Here is a 21,192-nt window from a genome sequence, read left to right as displayed (position 1 = left end):
AAAGAAAAAAAAAGGTTTTTGTGTACATGATATTCATTTTTTTTATTGGGACTAGTTTTGTAGCCTAATATTTATTGTAGTAACCGCAGCATTCTAATGTGAATACATTTTCAATGTTGTGCTCCAAGCACACCAGGACTAGAAAACAGCCAATCAGAGAGAGAGAAGGCGGAACCTAAGGCAGAACAACCAATGAGAGTGGAGTTAAACAGCGCAGCACAGTTGCATGCGCTGCTGCATGAAAGGGACAGGAGAGACCAGGCAGAGGAGCTGCCAGAGGAAAAGAAGCCACTGCTGCAACAACTACTGCTGTAAATTATAAACATGTTGCTCACATCCAATTATTGGTAGAGACAATTAGGTCGGTTCAAAATTTTGGTAGGGACATGTCCCTATGGTCCCTATGCAAACCTACGCCCATGCTTTTGGCAATAGGAAAATAGCACAATGCTACACTCATTTAAATATCATATCATTCAAAGTTCAATTATACCATCCATAAACCAAAAATGTTGCATGATGTTTTTTGGATACGATTGATCTACTCCATGCCAAATCGATGAAAGAGGAAACAGTGGTGCAAACTGCTCTTTTAAAATGAGGACTTTGGTGGGCTCTTGTCTACTGCCATGGAGAGGAGGGTAGATTAATTTTGTGAATCCCAAAGGCAGCCATAATTTGCAACAGCACTGTACACAGATGGCAAGTATGAGTTCTATTTGGAAAAAATAAAGGAAAAGGGCCTACTCTGTGTAATATCAGAAAATAATTAGATTATTTCAGGCATAACAAAAGCAAAGCAGCCTTTGACCTCCACAGCATTGCACTTGTTGCAGTCAAGGTCATTGTTTATATTTTTGAACTCAGAAATGTCTGACATTGTATCCTTTCAGACAGCCTGGATGCCCCCTTTGTTATTGAGAATCTCATTTTTTTCTTATAAAAATGGTTTGCTGGCTAATAGAGGTTTTTTAATTTCTATTACCAATTAGGATCACCCCTAATGCATTCATTTTACAAGATTAAAACATGAATGTAACCACAGCAGTTTGTGAGTTTTTTTAACACCATAACTGTGTGAACAGCAGCCATAAAATACTGACATACACAAATACGCTATTTACTCATAATTAATTTAATTATGCATTTCTTTCACTGCTTAATACATATATTTCCACACCTGTGAGGAAAAAGTCATCTTTCATATTCATGGCTGCTTCCCCCAGGAACTGGTCACTGGTGGTGGAATAAGTCAGAGGATGATTGAGTCTGATGGAGGAGATGGGGCAGAGGTGTGTAAAAGGCTGGACGAGGAGCAGAGGAAGGAGATCTTGAATGATGATTGGCTGCAACGGGGGTGCAGTCCCAACGTTGATTAGGCCGGAGCTTCCAGCGTGGCAAATCGGCATGTAATACAGGTGAGGCCGATAAGAGTTGTTTTTAGGTTGAATATTTGCTTCAACTTGATACCATAAATTACTTTTTTTATAATTTTCAGTCAACAGAAAGAATGTAATTATTGTAAGTAAAAGTAGGCAAGGACATTGACAAGGCAATGAAAGGCTCACCATTTGTAAAATTATTCCAGCACTGCTTGACAGCACCAAGAAAATCCCTCTTGGAGATCGAACTAACTGGTGTGCTGGAAAGGTCCATCCAGATACAAAGAACTGCAGAGTAAAAAGGCGTTTTTCTGTAAGAAATGGTATGGCTTCTATTTGAGACTGGGTCCAGGTCACCCCTTTGTTCATTAAAAAGTTCAAAAATAACATTGTTTGACAAATGCAATCAGTTTTGCAAATCTTAAGTCTAAATCTATTCCCAGTATTTTTCATTTTCAGATGATTTTGCAAAAGTTCCATGTATTCATAGGGACAAACACAGAGAGCGGGTGCTATAATATATGTATTCTGATTAGTATTTAGTTGGTAGATCCATTTTGCTTGCTCTCTTAAGTTTGCAAATTTTTATATAGTTCCTATTCAGGGGAAAACAAGTTAACAGTTTGGCAACATTTCTTGTAAAAAACTTTTAAGACTCCATCAGTTCCTTTAAAAGTAATATATTCAGAGTTTTTTTCAGAGAGGACAAAACAACACTGCACATGGAGCAACCACAACAGATACAGAGAATCATTGGCCAGGAGAAGTCAAATGTCCACAATAAGATCATCATGAAAGCAATCTTAATATCAGCTTAATATCAGCTGAGCATGATGCTAAGGAATTTCATCCAACTGTCCAGATGCTACAGCAGCTCATTGAATGCAAAAATGTTCATGGCTATAGCATGTTCTGTCTACTTTAACTTAGCACTCATGCACTGCAGTGACATAATTGCCAGGAATAATTATTGCCAAGGGTCCGGGGAGATTGTGTGACTCCCACACTGTTAGTTGCTAACTTGGCTGTATCCTTGTTTCCTGAGAAGGAGAGGTCCACTGATGTGACTGTCGTCCGATGGGAGTGTCAAAATACCTGCTGCTTTCACATAGAACCACGAGTCCCAGGGTGGGGGAGCTGTCTCTTTCTTCCTCTTTAGTTGTTGAAGATAAAAGGTTCATAGTTCAAAGTTCAAGTTTTTCATCAAGAGCCAAACTAATCAAAATCCATTCACCTAATATTTTGTCAAATGCTTTTTGTAAATGCGACAATTGCAATAGAATGTAATGTTTCCATTACATTAATCTAAAAAATACTGATATAAATGTGTCGTTAAGTAATTCATCGCATAGTTAAATAGTGAAATGTTTAAATCATTAATTAATATCGAGTTCAGTGCTTTATTGTTGTTCTGATATTTGTTTCAATTGTTTAACCTGTCATTTTGGATCATCATAAAAACCCTAAACATTTGATTGGTTAAACTGCAAACAAGTCAACTTTTCTGCCCACTTACTCACATCTGTAAGGCTTAATCATAAAGTAAACTCGATTTTTATAAAATACACACATAATTACATATATTTTACTGAAGTATGTACAGTATACAGTTTTAAATAATTAATTTCACATTTACAAAATCCCATTATTGAAATATAGTTTTCCAAAAAGAAACTAATTAGTAAAAATATATATTTTTATTGAATGTATGTATTCCAATTTTAAATCTAAATTATCACATAAATATACATTTTTAGCGAAAGTATTAATTAGTAATTAAAAACAAATAATTTCCAATGGAGTCATTAGTATAAACTCCAAACAGGTGTTGGCAACAACCCAAGTAATCCACACACAAATTAATCAAAGGAAATTAACCAATAAAAATTTATATCTGTGTGATGAACTAGAATTATATGGATAGTGCATGAAGAAAAGGATATGCGAAAAGCCAAAGAAAACAAAGAGATCAGATTAAATCTTCCAGTATTTTGGTACGGTATTTCAATAACATCATCTGTTTAATCGCCTATTGAATTATTTCTCACTGCCAAAGTCTTTACATTTAGAAAAAATAGGGCAATGTCAGCTATGTTTTACTGTTTTAAATAATAAGGAAATGACTCTAATCCAGCAAACATAGTCTAAAATACATAGTCTAAAATAACTTGTTCCAAACTAAGGATGTAGAACTGCAGGAAGTCCAACTCCATCTCCAGACATGTATTAATTTAAACATCAATGGAAGTGGTGAAAGCTCAGAAAACTTCAAGGTTTGGTTGAATAGATCAAAATCATACCTGTGCAAAATCTATGAATAGTCTCTCCATACACCAAACTTTTTGAAGTTGGCAACTAGGGCTCAAACAATTAATCAGATTAATCGTTATTAGTTTATTATTGAAATAATCACCAACTAATTCAGTAATAGATTAATCAATATCAGAGTTTAGCAACCTGTTCAAGGCCCTCCTTGAACATCAATTGTGAAATTGCAATACATTTAGGATAAATATTTTTAATCTGTCAATATTTACTATCCTGAAATCCTGAAGTGGAAAAGGTTTCACCTGGTTTAATTCCGTAATAAGTCTTCTTTAAGGAACCTTTGGCTATCCGATTATTAATTGAAAAAATTAATTAATCGATTTGCAAAGTGATCATTAGTTGGAGCCCTACTGGTAACCCAAGAAAGGCTGTTGATTCTCAGTCATCCAGGTCATAGTCATTCCAAAAAATAAAAAAAAATCCACTGGACTTGGTTTTTCCAAGTTTGAAGACACTTCGCTCCTCATCCAGGAAGCTTTTTCGATTCAAAATGTCAGAATTAGTGTTGAGTTCAAAGCTTTATATAGCAGCTTAGAAAACATGCAAATTGAATCAGAAGAACAGATCCGCCCCTTAGGTATGGAGAAACGTATTCAAACTTGGAAACCAAGTCCAGTGGATTTTATTTTTTATTTTTTTTTACTATATTTGAAAGAAAGGCAATTCCTCAAAGTATTTAATATAGTGTATTTAATGCTTATTTTCTGCATCATAACATTTTTTTTCCTTAAAGGTATTGTGGAGGATTTTTTAAATGACCCGCCCTCTCCATTTTTTTTAAAAAGTGCATGCCCTGTTTAAAATGTGCTGTTCTCATAACTCATACTGTGTGAACATACAGAAGGACTATATAGTCGACTCTGTAGTGAATTCAGTTAACTGACCGACAGATGATCACTGTTTTTTGCTCCGTTGCAGCATCTTTGTTATTGGTCACCACTGTCGGTTTGGGACAATCTATGGCAACACCGGGCCACTTTGACAGCAAATCCACTAATGCTTTGCGAGGAGAGCTCTCAGCGCAAAGCATTCTGGGATATATATCTGCCTCTTCTGAGGTCTTTCTTTTCTATTTATACACTTCGTAGACACTTTTTCTCTTACGACCCTCTGCCATTTTCAACCATGCTGAGAAAGGTGAGCTTCAATGACTGTCTGAAACCGTAGCTCACCAAAGATATATGCCTGAAAGTGCGCATGCACAAAAAAGATGTATTATTTATTTAGATGATCCACCTGGAAAAGAAAAGATCATCCTCTATACCTTTAATCTGTGTGTGAAGTACCTGAGTTGATGCCAACATCTTATCTAAGTTTTAGCATCTTAAAACTAATAAAAATGGTGATGTCTTAAAATTTTACTTTAACCTTTTGTAAAAATGTGTTTGTTGACTCATTTATTTAAATGTGGTGCTTTTGGCTCTTGATTGTTTAAGCAAATGACTGTAATAGCCAAATAAGCTGCATTGATGTATTTTAGGTACCTTTGTTGAATTTCCTTCAGTAGCTGTTAGTCTGCAAGAGGCAGAGAAATAATGACTCAGCAACAAGATATTTATAGGAACATTGTTTGACATTTTGAATCTTTTCCCCTTCCTGATCTTTCTATATCCCTGTCAAAACTGTGTTCATAACACTCACACACTGCATGCAGCATTTTACAACGAGGTACATCAGACAAAAGAGAAGAGGATACTTCTTATAGCAGAAACTGAAGAAAAAAATCACTGTACTTTTGTTAGCACAAAATAATTTCAAAATGCAGTGTAAAAAATAGCTGAGTTTTAACTAAATGAGGTTAATTGTGCACTTAGCAGTGAATAATAAATAACATTTCCAAGGTTTAGATATCTTCCATTTAATACATTCTCTCATGGTTCTTTGTCGTTGAAGACATACAGCTGAATGGGAGTGTTTTATTTTCAAGTAGCTCAGCTGCTGGATATAAATGAGCATCTTTGTCCTGATGTGCCTAAAAATAGTCGTCAAAGTTGTTCAAAATAAGAATACTTGTTGCAGACTTTCACCTTTTCGTGTGGACTTAGACTGACTAGCAGCCACTGTGGTCAGATCTGCAGGCAGACCCACATATACGCCGCCATAATTCCTGAGTGGAAATCATAGGAGAGGAGACGATGTTAGTGCAACAGTTTCTTGCTGGTGTAGAGACACTGATACTTCTGATTAAGTAACTTTGTGTTCACGGTATATATTTTCTGTGTGCTTCACCTATGAAGAAATGTCGGTCTCTTGCAAAAGTATTTAATCAATAACCAATTAACTTGTTATAAGAGAACAACAAAGTAGAAATTAGAAAACTTAAGAGAGTGTTTCATCTATTTATCACCAGTGCATTCTGCAGTTATTTTACTTATGGTTACGTTGTAAAACAGTATTCCACTCTTGAAGCCCTTATGTATAACATGACATTAACCTTTAAATTGAAAAGTATACTTATATAACACATAAGGTCTTGTCTCTGTGTCAATACTGTCTTGGTTGGTGTGGTCTTGACTACAACGCTACAAATTTAGTGGAACTAGCTGCATCCAGCAAACTTTTAATTTAGAAATCCTGTCCATCTTTTTCTAATTCTAGCATAAGTACAGCAGAAACAGTGACAAAGATGTGATGAGGGTTAGAATAGGTTTATGTGAAATCACATTAAATTTAGCTTTTAGTGTCTCACAAAGCACTGTTTAATCTAAAAATGTAAAAGATATAGCCTACACGGAAAGGCTGTGCTAATAGAGCCTTATTCTGAGAAGCAGCCAAGTGGACTGATAACCTTAGAGGAGTCACAGAGGTACAGAACATTCTGTTAAAAATGAAAAAAATACTCCGCAAGTCAGAGCTTTATGAAAGAAAGACAAGAGAGCCATTGCTCAAAGATAGACATAAGAAGCCCTATTCAAAGTTTGTAACAGGTCATGCAGCAGACACAGAAAAAGTGGAGGATTGTTTTGTGGCTAGGTGAGAGCTACATTTCACTTCATGGTGTACACGTTAACATTATGCACACTGAGAAACAAGGTGATGGCAAGATTTTTGGCAAAGACAACGAAATTATTTAATTATTGTGTTGTACTGTGACAAAAAAGTTAAGTTCAAGGGGTTTCAAGGGGTCCAAGGAACTATATTATTTAAAGATAACTGCTTTATTAGCTGGTGTTGTCATTTACTCCTCTGTTTTTTACAAAAGCACCATAGCAGGTTAAAAATTTTGCTTTGCATAAAAAATATACCTTCTTTTCTCATCTTCTGCCAAGGGATCTTCTGTCCTGATTGAGAAAAGAATGACAGGTCAGGTCAGCTTTCAGAGTAAAGCACAGAAAATGTCATAGGCTCTTGGATATTTTCTGTGCAGCAACTGGCCTCAGGGGCTTGTTTGTTTAAGCTGAAGAACATTTAAGGTGTGCTGCAGGGAATACTGATCATTCCCCCCGCGTCAGCAGCTGATGATGAGGCACATGGAATTGACAATTATCATTTCAGCTAAGGTTATTGAACCAGCTTCCAGCTTGTTGTCGTAGGTCTAAAACAAAGCTACACCAGGCTAAATAATAAGAAACATCTCAGCGTGAGGGCTGTATTATTTGCATGATATTTGGGGTTTAATGTCAAAGTGTGTGCATGTGTATGTTGTGTTTAATTGTTGCTATTTTTTCTCCTAAGAACTAAAATTAGGCACTCAAGAATACTGGAGGGGATTTTACCACCTTGTGGGTCCCTATAGGCATGACACCACATGCTTACTCTGCCTGATTGCCAAAACAAGCATAAAATCAGTATATGGGATAATGAAAAAGGAAATATTATTGATGTGTATTGTGGTAGTTGGAGAAGCATTTTAAATGTATGTGAGAGCATGTGTGTTCAATTTGTTTTTGGTATTTTGCAGCATATTTTAGCTTTAGGAAGCTCTTATTAGCTTCAAATGAGTCAGAGTTCTTCAGTCAGCTCTCATGGGTACTTTACTGGCTGCTGGGGTGGCTACCAAGAAACAAATGCTGACTGAGTATGTACGGTACACAGACACGTAAACACACACACACACACATATATTCTTGTAAACATATCTCTATATTGCTGAATTAACCTGCTTTTTACTATAAATATCAATTCAGACCAGATCAATAAAAATGCATTCCTTTCTGGGGCTGAGCCTTAACACCTGATTTCTTGCTTTATCATTACCCAAAAAAATAGATTGATACATAGCTTACTGGTTCCCTGCACCACTATGTATTCCGCGGACATTTATTTCCAAAATAAAACAGGCAGTAAAATTAATTCTGGTACACCCATAATATTATTTACAGGAAATGCTTTAAAATGTTGCTCCTCTCCACCCTTGTGTAAAGTGTAAACTGCAAAAATATAAAAATACATATAAAGTACCTCAGAACAAACCCTCAGAAAAACCCACACAATCTCAAAGGAGATATTTTCTATAGGTAGACAACTGTAATATACAACATTAATTATGTGAATTTTAAGTGGGATTTTATGTAATAGACCAACGTGAAGTAGTGCACTTAGAAAAAAAAAATAATCTTCAGTGTTTTTAATTTTAAATGGCATAATGTTTTTTGTTGTTTTTTTAATTGTACATCTAGAACTTTTTTAGGGATATGTATCCAACATGGCCTGCAGCAGACTGGCAACCTGAGCAGGATGTACCCCTCCTTTAGGCAATAGATTGCTGATGACAGGCACCAATCATACTGCACCCTTGATGGAATAAGTGGGAGAAGATGCATGGATGGATGGATCAAACATCCTTGAGCAAATGCTCTTTTAATCTACCTCTACTGTACCTTCCCAGTGATTACCCTAGCAGTAAGAGCTGTGACTCTATTGGGGTTTATTTGACCCATTTGCCGATTAGATGTATTTAATATATTCTTATAACAGATTGGATGGAAAATATCAGCACCTTTCTAGTTTGCCACATGCTCTCACTTTGACTTAGGTGTGGATTTTGATTTTGCAGTGCTAACATATGCATATGCTTTGATCCCAACCACTCCCTTTCTAGCTCTATCTCTATGTTTAGGATTATTGTTTTTGCTGAAGGGTAAAATCTTGCTCCAACCTCTAAAATGTTCATGTTTAGGATTGCCCTTTATTAAGTTCAATGCTGCTGTGCTACAACTACAGTATGACCACTTCCCTACTTCCCTACTTTTTAAACCTACCTACCTTTAGGCAGGTATTAAACGTATGTGTTTTAAGCCCAAATTTCTGCATTAAAAATGTTTTTTTAATAGTCTGATATTCTTTTTCTTAAATATCACGCTTTGATTAAATAGGTGGAAAATTGTCATAATAAAGAAAAAATTCAAACCTAAAATAGCTTGTGCATAATTAGTCTATAAAATGTGCATCATTTAATGAACTGAATTATAGAAATGAATTAACTTTTTAACTACATTCTAGCTGACTAAGATTCCCCTGCACATAGTGTAGTTGGAGTTATTCCATCGAAACCAAAAGTAATCCCATTTGATTATTTTTTCTTTAGTGTAATCAGGATAATGGGGGCTGAATACGAATGCATAGAACACTTTTTTATTTTTCAGATTATTTATCTTCTTTGTCTCAGTTCTGTTGCTGTATTATATGAAAACTATATACAGTGCTATAAATGTTTTTTTGTCATGTCACAATACAGTTGAGCTCGAAAGTTTACATGCATGCATATATATATATATTAATATATATATATATATATATATATATATATATATATATATATATATATATATATATATATATATATATATATATATATATATATATATAAAAAACACCAAAAAAAACTGTTTTCTCACCCCTCGTGGGGTGGTACATATATATATATATATATATATATATATATATATATATATTTTTTTTTTTTTTTTTTTTTTTTTTTTTTTCCAGGTTTGTGTATTTTGAATTACTAATTTGAATTTCTAATTATAATTTGAATTACTAATTATAATTTTCTTCAATGGGAGTGTATGTAAACTGTCAAGCACAACAGTGTGTTAAAAAGTTGAAGGAATTATGACAACTTTTGTAAGAAGTCTTTGCCACTGATACTACTGTACAACGCTGCAGCCTGTTTAATAATGTGCAGAGTGGGACATACAGGTGCTGGTCATAAAATTAGAATATCATGAAAAAGTAGATTGATTTCAGTAATTCCATTTAAAAAGTGAAACTTGTATATTATATTCATACATTACATACAAACTCATATATTTCAGATGTTTATTTTGTTTAATTTTGATGATTACAAATGACAAAAAATGAAAATCTCAAATTCATCATATCAGAAAATTAGAATATTACTGAAGACCAATAAAAACAAAGGATTTATAGAAATGTTGGCCAACTGAAAAGTATGAACATGAAAAGTATGAGCATGTACAGCACTCAGTATTTAGTTGGGCCTCCTTTGGCCTGTATTACTGCAGCAATGCGGCGTGGCATGGAGTCGATCAGTCTGTGGCACTGCTCAGGTGTTATGATAGCCCAGGTTGCTCTAATAGTGGCTTTTAGCTCTTCTGAATTGTTGGGTCTGGTGTATTGCATCTTCTTCTTCACAATACCCCATAGATTTTCTATGGGGTTAAGGTCAGGAGAGTTTGCTGGCCAATTAAGAACAGGGATACCATGGTCCTTCAACCAGGTACTGGTAGCTTTGGCACTGTGTGCAGGTGCCAAGTCCTGTTGGAAAATGAAATCTGCATCTCCAAAAAGTTGGTCAGCTGCAGGAAGCATGAAGTGCTCTAAAACTTCCTGGTATGTGGCTGCGTTGACCCTGGACCTCAGAAAACACAATGGACCAACACCAGCAGATGACATGGCACCCCAAACCATCACTGACTGTGGAAACTTTACACTGGACTTCAAGCAACGTGGATGAAGTGCCTCTCTTCTTTTCCTCCAGACTCTGGGACCTTGATTTCCAAAGGAAATGCAAAATTTACTTTCATCAGAGAACATGACTTTGGACTACTCACCAGCAGTCCAGTCCTGTTTCTCTTTAGCCCAGGCAAGACGCTTCTGACGCTGTCTGTGGTTCAAGAGTGGCTTGACACAAGGAATGCGACAGCAGAAACCCATGTCTTTCATACGTCTGTGTGTGGTGGTTCTTGAAGCACTCACTCCAGCTGCAGTCCACTCTTTGTGAATCTCCCCCACATTTTTGAAGGGGTTTTGTTTCACAATCCTCTCCAGGGTGCGGTTATCTCTCTTGCTTGTACACTTTTTTCGACCACATCTTTTCCTTCCCTTCGCCTCTCTATTAATGTGCTTGGACACTGAGCTCTGTGAACAGCCAGCCTCTTTAGCGATGACCTTTTGTGTCTTGCCCTCCTTGTGCAAGGTGTCGATGGTCGTCTTTTGGACAACTGTCAAGTCAGCAGTCTTCCCCATGATTGTGTAGCCTATAGAACTAGACTGAAAGACCATTTAAAGGCTTTTGCAGGTGGTTTGAGTTAATTAGCTGATTAGAGTGTGGCACCAGGGGCCATCAATTTTGAACCTTTTCACAATATTCTAATTTTCTGATATGATGAATTTGAGATTTTCATTTGTTGTCATTTGTAATCATCAAAATTAAACAAAATAAACATCTGAAATATATGAGTTTGTATGTAATGTATGAATATAATATACAAGTTTCACTTTTTAAATGGAATTACTGAAATCAATCAACTTTTTCATGATATTCTAATTTTATGACCAGCACCTGTAGATGGACGAGACCTGAGGTACACCGACAGCTTCATGAATACTTCAAATACTTTGAAAATGACTGATGTACTTACACATCTTTGGAGGCTTCTGCTGGCCCTGAGAACAGAAAAAAAATACAGAGATTTGATTTACTTTGACCATCAGATGAAAGACAGTATGCTTAATTATGAACTTATGAACTTTTTAATTCTGTCCTTAGGATTATTGGATCAAGGATAGCCAATAATAGGAGGTTTGCAGCAGACTCATAAGGAATTTATTAAGGGTGATTGTAATCCTCTTTATTCGTGCAGTTAAAACCTCAGATTTCTGAAGGTTTTATTAAGTGCACACATTAAATCACATCAAGGCACCGTCAATTATTGATTTTTTTATTCTTTCGTTTTACGATTGACTTGTAATGATCTTTGCTTGTCTGACTGTCAAATAAACTAATAAATAAAAATTAGTTAAGCTATGTCATTTATTTTTTAATCATTCACGTGTACCATCTCCTGGTCCTTGCTACCACAACATGCTATCTTCTAAAAATATTACTGCACAATGACGACACAAGAAACTGAATTATCAAGACATCTCAATGTGAACGAAATCTGTCCAAATTACAAGGCTGAAATGGTAACCCTGCTGATTTTCAAAAGTATATTAAAATTAAAGCCATGGTCCCTCCTTTGAGGTTAGGCTTTTCCTAATTTTGGTTTTATGTGTATTTGCAGGTATAAATGTAAATGAGAATACCATTGTTTTAATTTAAGGCTATAATTATTATAAAAAAATGTAACATGGCTGCTGAAGATCACACGGTTCTTTTTAAATAATTTAAATTATACAGAGACCAAAATTATCGTTCCTCTAAGAAATTCAATGCAAAATACCAATCAGCTAAAATATAGATAAATATTAACCAAATGATATCAAATTATCGCCTTATAGTATAATAACTGAAATATGATTTGGACTGTACGCAAATAAATTGGAATCCAGCCATTTAGTAAGATGTGAACTCAACCATAAGTCTGCTAAAATACCTATATGTCATATCACGGCTAATTTGTACAATATCATCATAAATATTAGAAATAAATGGTGCAATTCTTTTTTTTTTTACCTTTAACATTAAGTTGCAGAAACACTTATTCATCAGGGCATTTGTAAAACAAATTTGGTATATGTACTGAAATAGATTATGCTTTGCCCACACTGGTTGATCTCGACTGAACCATAACTTTATGTAATATAGCAGAATTAGCCTTGGTTTTTGTGGCCTCAGTGGAGAACTCAGTGTTCTTTTACTCCTCATTGAACCAACAAGCATTTAATGTTTGCCAATTTACATGTGCTCCATGGCGATCGTGTTAAGCTGGAGGACAATTTAACACTCCCCTTGCATGTACAGATCAATGGGACAGAACAGTGTAGAGAGAGAAATGAGTATGAATGTCCTTCAACTAAATGTGCAAAATAAAACCTTGAAACATTAAACTTATACGTATTTGTAGAAAGTTAGATACTACAGATATAGAATTAACTTTTTTTTTTTTTTGAGAAAGAGAATTAGCTTTTCTCTGTGAAGCTTTTGAGTCTGCCAAAGCAACAAGGAGGCCTTTTCAGTGCCGTCAACAAAAGCTCATTCATATCCAAGGCTGCGCATCTTTGTGCACAAGACTTTAGCCGAACAATGTGACATATAGTGTGGTCCTTTGAGTGAACTCAATAAGGCCAGGGCTCGAATTCATGATGTTTTTGTCTAACTTGACTTTGACGCCTCCTAAATGATCCCAGCAGTAGTTCTGATTTGGATTTCCACCAAAATGAACAAACAGTAATATTAATCACGAATAGTTAACATGTAATTATCAAAGAAACTAAGATGCTGATCTTAATTTTTAAAGATACTGTCCAGAGCTAATTTTCTTTCACTTGCAAAGACATTTCTAACCCACAGACAGAATAAAAACAGCTGAGCCATGAAGCACTGCTTTCCAAAGTAAGATTTGAAAAAGTCTTCATAATGTAGAAACGGCTAATTCTGCTTAGTGAGCATTTGGGGTAATGATGCAGCGATGAAGCGCATAAGCTTACGTTAATAAAAATTATGGCAGACCAGCAGGCTTTGACAGTTTGATATGTAGATTCTAATAAACATGAAGTCTAAATGAGTTAGAAGGGGTTTGGTCCTACATGTTAGACCTTCTCCTTTTATGATTAAATACTGTAAGTATTTACTGTTAGGTGAAGAACCAAGTCCTGGCTAATAAAAACCCTCCTATACTTGGATGTACCTGCTAGCACACTGAGGGAAACTGCAAGAAGGACAGGCTTCACTTTTCTTTGCCTATGTTGAAAAGAACTGTTCACCTAAGTGCAGGCTGCTGTCCAAACTATAGAGGCCCAGTTTATTTCTGATTTTGTGTCTTGTGAACATCCGCAAACTTAACTTTTGACTCCTTTTAATTACTCTTTGCTAACTCCATCTGCATCATTTATTTAAGTTTTTTTTTTTTTTTTATTCTTCATTGATAAAGTGTAAAGGGCTGCTCAGTGGCGCAGTGGGTAGCACTGCCGCCTTGCAGCAAGAAGATCTGGGTTTGATTCCCAGCCCGGTTCTTTTTGCATGTTCTCCCTGAGCATCCATGGGTTCTCTCTGGGTACTCTGACTTCCTCCCACAGTCCAAAAACATGACTGTTAGGTTAATTGGTTTCTCTAAATTGTCCTTAGGTGTGAGTGTGTGTGTGAATGGTTGTTTGCTTGACAGAAAATGGATGGATGATAAACTGTGCTGTAAGGTCTTTATCCTCTCTTTGTCCCTAGATCCACCTGTACCGCCTGCTACTTATGCCTTTGTAGGATAATTTAGTCCTGTGACTATGTCTCTCTTTATCTCTCAAACAATATCAAGCATTCATAGGACAACATGTTTTACTGGCATGTCCTTTAAACTTTATTTTATTATTTTCTGTAATTTGGTTTAAAAAATGTAATTCATATTCCAAACATCAATTACAGACAACAGTTTTAATTTTCATTTTATTTTCAATAGTTTTACAACTAATCTAAAAATTATGTATGTTACATGTGAAGAATTAAAAAGGAACAACTTATTAATTCATTTTATAGTCTACAATTTCAAAAGGAACACTAGTGAATTGACAGGTGTGCAGCAAATGGTCTCCTGACAGTTACTGTTAGACATTATTGCTAAAGAAGCCGGCTCTGTGACATATCCAAGCATATTTTTGAAGAGTTGAGAGGAAGGAAGAAAAAGGTGCACAAGCTTTGAGAGGATTATAATAAGAAAATCCTCCTTTTAGTGAGGACAGTGGTTGGTTTTAGAGTAATAAGTCCTATTAAACACCAGATATGGGCTACAAGTGTTTCATTCTCTACTTTTCAGCCTCCTTCAAATATAACATTTACACCATAATTCATGCAAAATTAGCTTCAACCAAGGAGGCTTTTGTATCTAAACACACCTTTTTGTTGATCTCATGTTATGTTGTAATATACTGGGAAAATGAATTGGAATTTTTAATTGGTTGTAACCTATAATAATCTGAATTAAAATACTTTGTTTGAAATATTTAAAAGGTTATGAAATTAATTTAAAAAAAAGATAAATACCCCTTGCTTATTAAAGAATAAAGTAATCATCTAATTTGCCAAACATGCTACATCTGACTAGAGAATCTGACCTAACAAATATGGCCAGAAGGGCCTTTAAACTTTAAATGACAGGAGCTCATATATTTAAAATGTAAATGCTAGTGAAAACAAACTGGTCAGCAATTATAAGAGTCTATTGCTGTAAAGCCTATCAAAATCCTCCATTTCTCCATTGTCCCCCATTGTTGATGATAGGAGTTTTAAATTTTTTAACATGCAATGTTTTTATAAAATAAAAATAAATACTTTTTTTTTCAAAGTAGAAAAAACCTATCACGTGAAATTAATCTACCGTAAATCTGGATATGAGTTTGAACTTTTAGACTGAAATTCCTGACATAAATTCAAGATGCACCTAAAGTTTTTTTTTAGCAACCATGATATTGAGCATAAAGTCTGTCCTGGTCCTGTTGAGAGGTTTTAAAACAAAATACAAACATATTTCTGCAGCTAAACAGGTAGCTTCTGTCAGGGATTGGTTGAGGTTTTGAGGACCCAATTGCAAAGGCAAGGATGCAGAGGTGAGAGTTTAATGGAGGAATCACAGGTAACAGAGGCAGGAATTTAAAAAATTCAACTTAAAAATGCAAAACAAACCAGAACCACGGAGATTTCATGGAAAACATGAATGAGGAGCAAGGGAAAGATGGGGAAAGACGAGGAACCAGCACTGAGGAACTGCACAGGAAAAGTATTTATGCCTGACTGAACAAAGACAGGACTAATGAGCTGATTGGGAGCAGGTGTGAACAGACGCTTCTAGAAAGGAGCTAGGGAAAAGGAGACCAACACAAGAGGGCAACAGAGAGCAACAAAGAAAAACCTAAGAACTCAAATACATCTAGAAAACACAACAAAATAGGAATTAAAAAGAAAACAAAGAAAAACACAAATCAACGTCAAACTGAAAACTCAAAGAAAACTTAACAGAACCAAGACCGTGACAGCTTCTAAACTACAAGGAGAGAAGAATTCTACAAAAAATCTTAAATAGAAAAACAAGAAAGAAAATGTTCCACAAACTTATTCACAGGAGCTTTAAACAATTACTCAGTGTCTTATATGACAAAACCCAAAGCATGAAGGTTTCAAAGTGCATATATATATATTTTTATTGATTTGAAAACAATCTACAAAAAATAAGCCAAAAAATAGGAAAATGATCAAGACTAATCATATGAACTTTATCTAAAGTATGTTTAAATACCTCACCAAAAGGTCAAGATGACTGATTTAATTTTGCAACTTAAACCAGTGTTCTTTGACACAGGCCTGGCATCAGCTGGAATGGACAAATAAGAGCAGCAGCAACGCCCAATTTATCAGTGTGACAGGATGACACACACCCTTGACACTCTTCTGATCGCTGACCTCTGAGACTAAGCAAATTAAAAATGGATAAGGCCGACGGTGCAGAAAACATAGAAAACGTCCGCCCCATTGCAGAAAAACATGATACAATCTACAGGGAGCTACTTAGAAGTTGTTTACTGGCCATGGAACCTCAGAGTGGATCACATTTAGACCAGCAGCTGTGATTGGCTATGTTAACATGCCAGGCAAGCACTGATTAGGTACCTGCAAGCACATGTGCATTTTACACAAGCACAAACACTCCCATTACACCGCTTTAATGGGTAGTGCTGCTGGTGAGGTAATTCTGCAGATACTTCAAACTAATTATTACCTAGACAAGACTTGTATATGTGAGAGAGTCTGGAGATTTTCTCAGGTATAATTCACTATCATTTATAACATATTCTTCGGATCAGTCTTAACCAAGTAACTGAGATGTGTTAGATGAAAAACAAGCATAACACTGATTAAGGGTTAGAAACACAAAAAGATAAAGAAATATCACTGATTAACGTGTGTTCTTCAGGTTGTATGAAAGTAAGTCTGCAGATGATTTAGTATTTCAGTGACGCCTGCATTCAGGACATACTTGGCGGTGGCCAAGTATTCAGACAAGGATGGGTGAATGTCAGCTTTGCCTTGGAAAGCAAAACAGCAGGATCAAAACACACAAAACAAAACAATCTGCAGATTTAACTCTGTTAAAGTCAATATTCTTCAAAGATACATATGTTTCAGTCAAACCAGACAGATTTGCATCAATATCTTTATAGGATTATCACTGAGTTTATGATTCATGATTATAAAATATAGATTCTGCAATTTGTTTAAATCTCTTTTGGTATTACTCTAAAGCAAAAAACACTAACATAAAGGAGAGGAATTGTTTTCATGAATGAAATCAAGTGACCAAGACCCACCAGCAAGTTCCTATAAAGATGCACTTGTGAGCGTAAGGGTTACCCTGGCATACTTCATTTACATTCAAAATACCTTCGCCCTTTCCCACAGATGTAGTGACAGCCTCTCACTGACATCCACTCATCATAACGCTGGCTGGCACATCCGGACACAGATTCCTAAAACACTCACCCCCTCCAGAGGTGCTGGTGGCTGAGGAATTGCCACAACCCATTTTGCATCGATGCAGCCACCGTCCAGGCAGAGATGAGATGTTCAGGGAGAGGAAGGATATAGATGAGAGGAGGGAAACCCACAACACATTGGAGGGAGGAGAGAGAGGGGTTTGTGGAAGTGTAAAAAAAAAAGAAGGAAGGTCAAGGAAATGGCTCAGAGGAATCCCCTTTGGTCATGTGCTTGAGTCCCGCGCCGTTCTGCACTGCGAGTCTATGGAGAGCTCAGATTGAGGGGAAAGCACTGAGACGCTTTTATACGTAGACACATTCAGAGAGAGTGACAGAGAGGGAGAGTGGGGGGAGATAGAGAGAAAGATGCTTTAGCCTCACATGATTTGCTCTTTTTCTCCACCCTGACATGGTTGCCCGGGAAACCGGGGTAAAGAAGGCGGAGGGTGGAGTGTGACTCTAACCAATGGGGAGCTTCTGTTTTACATGAAGGTGTAAAAAATTGACTGTATTTAAGGGCATCAATATATCAGCCTGTGGGAGAGAGATGCTCGCTGTAAAATTCCCAAATTGCTTTTGTGTGAGGAAAAAAAACCCAAAAAAAACCAGGACCTTTGTGAGGGTTTTGTGTTGATAAAGCTCACAGTTGAAACTGACTCCTCTGAGCTCTAGCAAAACAAATCCAGTCACAGACCAATAAAAATACTGAAAAAGAAACAACAAGGATCAAATGATGCCCCCTACTATTACTCATGGAGCTTGGTTTTATTTCAGTTATGCTTTTTGGGACCTTCCCACAACAGACACTTTTAACAGCTTTTAATTCTATGGTAATCCTTGCAGGTATTAAGCATAAAAACCCCGCTTAGAATTTTCTCCTCAGTCTTTCATCATGTTCTTTTCTAAACTTAAATAATCTAGCCATTTTTCATTTCACCTCGACCAACATGCATTAAAAATGTTATATAAAATTACAAAACTTATTGTTTTTCCAACAAGCCAGAATAATAAAAAGTTATTCCTAAATTTAGATTAAGATTATTTTAAATATCTTTTTTTTTTCTTTTTTTCCAGCTTTTATTTTCAGATAACTGTCACAGGTACAGAGCAGCGTAATGAACTCTCTGCATTTAACCCATCCCCTTGGGAAGCAGAGGGCTGCCATTGTGCGGCGCCTGGGGAGCAGTGTGGGGTTAAGGGTTTTTGCTCAGAGAGCCAGAGTGGCATTCTGTGGGATTGTGGCTAAAACTTAGAACCTCTGGATTCTAAGTGCAATGCCCTAACCACTAGGCCGCCACTCCTCTAAAAAACAAATAAAGAGAAAATGGAATTGTAAGTTTCTTGACTAAAAATTATTTGCTCTTTCAAAATATATTATTATTGCAGTTGGAGGTAAAAGGCAGAAATGTAAAAGTCTAACGTTCTTAGTGCAAACTAGTGTTTCAGATAAACTTTCTAAAATCTTATTTGCAGACGATACAAGTGTGTTTTACTCCCATAAAAACCCTGAAATTTTAATAAAGGTAGGTAATGAAGAACTTGACAAGTTATCCTGGTTCAAGTTCAACAAATTGTCACTTAACATAAAAAAAAACAAGTTTATATTTTTTGGTTATAAGTTTGATACATTTAAATCTCCAATGAAAATTCAAATTGATAATACTTCTTTTAATAATGTTAGATCTGTTCGTTTCCTCTGTGTTATTCTAGATTATTCTTTATCCTGGAAACCTCACGTTAGTGCCATAAGTACAAAAAATAGCCAAAGTGGTCGAAAAATCCGGCACCTGATTAACAAAAAAGTTGCAATTATGTTATATTATTCAATGTTATATCCCTATATTAATTACTGTAATGTTGCTTGGGCTAGCACCCACCCAACTAAACTTGAATTTGTTTTTCGACTCCAGAAGCGAGCTTTAAGACTAATATTTTGTGTAAATCGTAGACACACCTCCCAACCACTGTTTGCTCAGGCAAGTATTCTTAGTGTTTATCAAGTGAATCAACTTCAAATAGCTTTATTCTTTTATAGCAACTTTTTCGGCAGTTGTCATCACATTTTCTTTTTTAGTGAAACATTATTCTATTTTTATGTTTTTGTTGTGAAAATAAAATAAATAAAATAAAAAATAATAGCATTGTGCATTATGTTGTTATGGGTTTTTTGCAGCAGCCATTTTGCTGTTCATGAAATACTTTTGTAGAAATACTCTAGCAAAATATCAAGCAACGGGCCAAAAGAAGTTAACATTTTTGCAAAGAGCAAAGCAACGGGGATGAGGTTTAGCTATTCTGAGTCCAAGTCCATAGCTCTCAACCAAACTTCTCCTCTCAGTGTCAGAGCGGAGTTCAAGATATTGAAGCTCCTGTTCACGAACGAAGGGAAAAAGGACCGAGATTGACAGACTAATCAGTGTAGCTGTAGCAGTAATGTAGACTCTGCACAGGCCTGCTGTGGTGAAGAGGGAATTGAGCCGAAATCAGAAGCTCTTAATCTACTAGTCCATCTACATTCCTACTCTCAGCTATGGTCATGAAATTGTCATTACGACCTAAAGAACTTCCAAAAAAGGTTAAAAACAATCCACTGCGTTGTGCAGGAGGAGCAGTGGTTGGTGTGCACGACCCATGTACTGAGGCCTTAGTCCTTGACGTGGGCGACCCGGGTTTGAATCCACACTGTGGTCCTTTTCTGCATGTCTCTCCCTCTCTATCATATCCCCTTCCTGTGAGCCTAATGCTGAAAAAAACAAACCACTATTGAATTAAAAAACAAACAAAAAAAAAAAAAAAATCCACTGCACATTGTTTCCAAATTTGAAGACCTAAAGCACAAGATTCTTGGTACAAGTGGTTGAAATGGGATTTTTTTTCACAGGGTGACTGAGCATTCCATTAGAGATAGAGAAGAGCTGGACCATCAGATTGTGGTCGGGAGTAGAGCCGCTGCTTTTTGACACTGAGAGGAGTCAGCTCCGGTGGCTCCATTGTCTGTTTCCTAGCCCCCTTAGCGCCTTTCCTAAAGAGTTATTCAAGGCACGTTCCATTGAAAGGAGTCAAAGGGACGTCCCAGGACATGCTGGGGGGATTCTGTCTCACCTGGCCCCAGAGTACCTCAGACTTTTCTCAGGAGAGTTAGAGAAGCTGCCTGGAGAGAGGGAAGACCTAGTCCTGGATCAAAGAGAAGATGATAAGACCAAGTAAACGTTCTAAACTGATGTGGTCATGTGTTTTACTTCAAATGAACAGTGTTAAAAAAAAAGACACTTAACCTGGACTCTTTCAACGTGGTATTCGCTCTACTAGCTGCTATCCTAATTATACTTATTAAGGTTCTTGTTCTCCAGTTTTCAGACTTTTTTTTCTTCTTGCATTTTAACAACATCAACAAAAAATGTCATTTGCACAAAAAGGAAATGGGAGTCGGTAGTCTTAATGACACAACAGATTACAGTAATCTGTTGTACAAGTGCTGATAAATGCAAGACTCACACATAGAAACTGTTTTGTTTTTTTTGTTTATTTTGAGCGTTCCATTTCTGGAGATACAAATTCATAAAAAATAGAAGAATATTAACAAAACCCATATGTACAAAAATGCCATTTGACTATATGTCCA

General features: G+C 36.1%; 1 protein-coding gene across 1 annotated transcript; it reads right to left on the bottom strand.

Moving 5' to 3' along the window:
- Window positions 1–1,117: 1,117 nt before the first annotated feature.
- Window positions 1,118–17,914, bottom strand: LOC119780354 (overexpressed in colon carcinoma 1 protein). The gene is made up of 6 exons (XM_038280373.1): window positions 17,578–17,914; window positions 11,537–11,561; window positions 6,956–6,991; window positions 5,738–5,817; window positions 5,195–5,225; window positions 1,118–2,535 (listed from the first exon to the last, which is right to left on the bottom strand). The coding sequence occupies exons 1-5, from the start codon at window positions 17,618–17,620 to the stop codon at window positions 5,221–5,223; spliced, it is 189 nt and encodes a 62-aa protein (XP_038136301.1). The 5' UTR covers window positions 17,621–17,914; the 3' UTR covers window positions 1,118–2,535; window positions 5,195–5,220.
- Between the last annotated feature and the right edge of the window lie 3,278 nt (window positions 17,915–21,192).

The sequence above is a fragment of the Cyprinodon tularosa genome, unplaced genomic scaffold, assembly GCF_016077235.1.
Source record: "Cyprinodon tularosa strain WSP-4 unplaced genomic scaffold, ASM1607723v1 ctg16, whole genome shotgun sequence".
NCBI lineage: Eukaryota > Metazoa > Chordata > Actinopteri > Cyprinodontiformes > Cyprinodontidae > Cyprinodon > Cyprinodon tularosa.
This window is presented reverse-complemented; position numbering and strand designations above follow the sequence as displayed.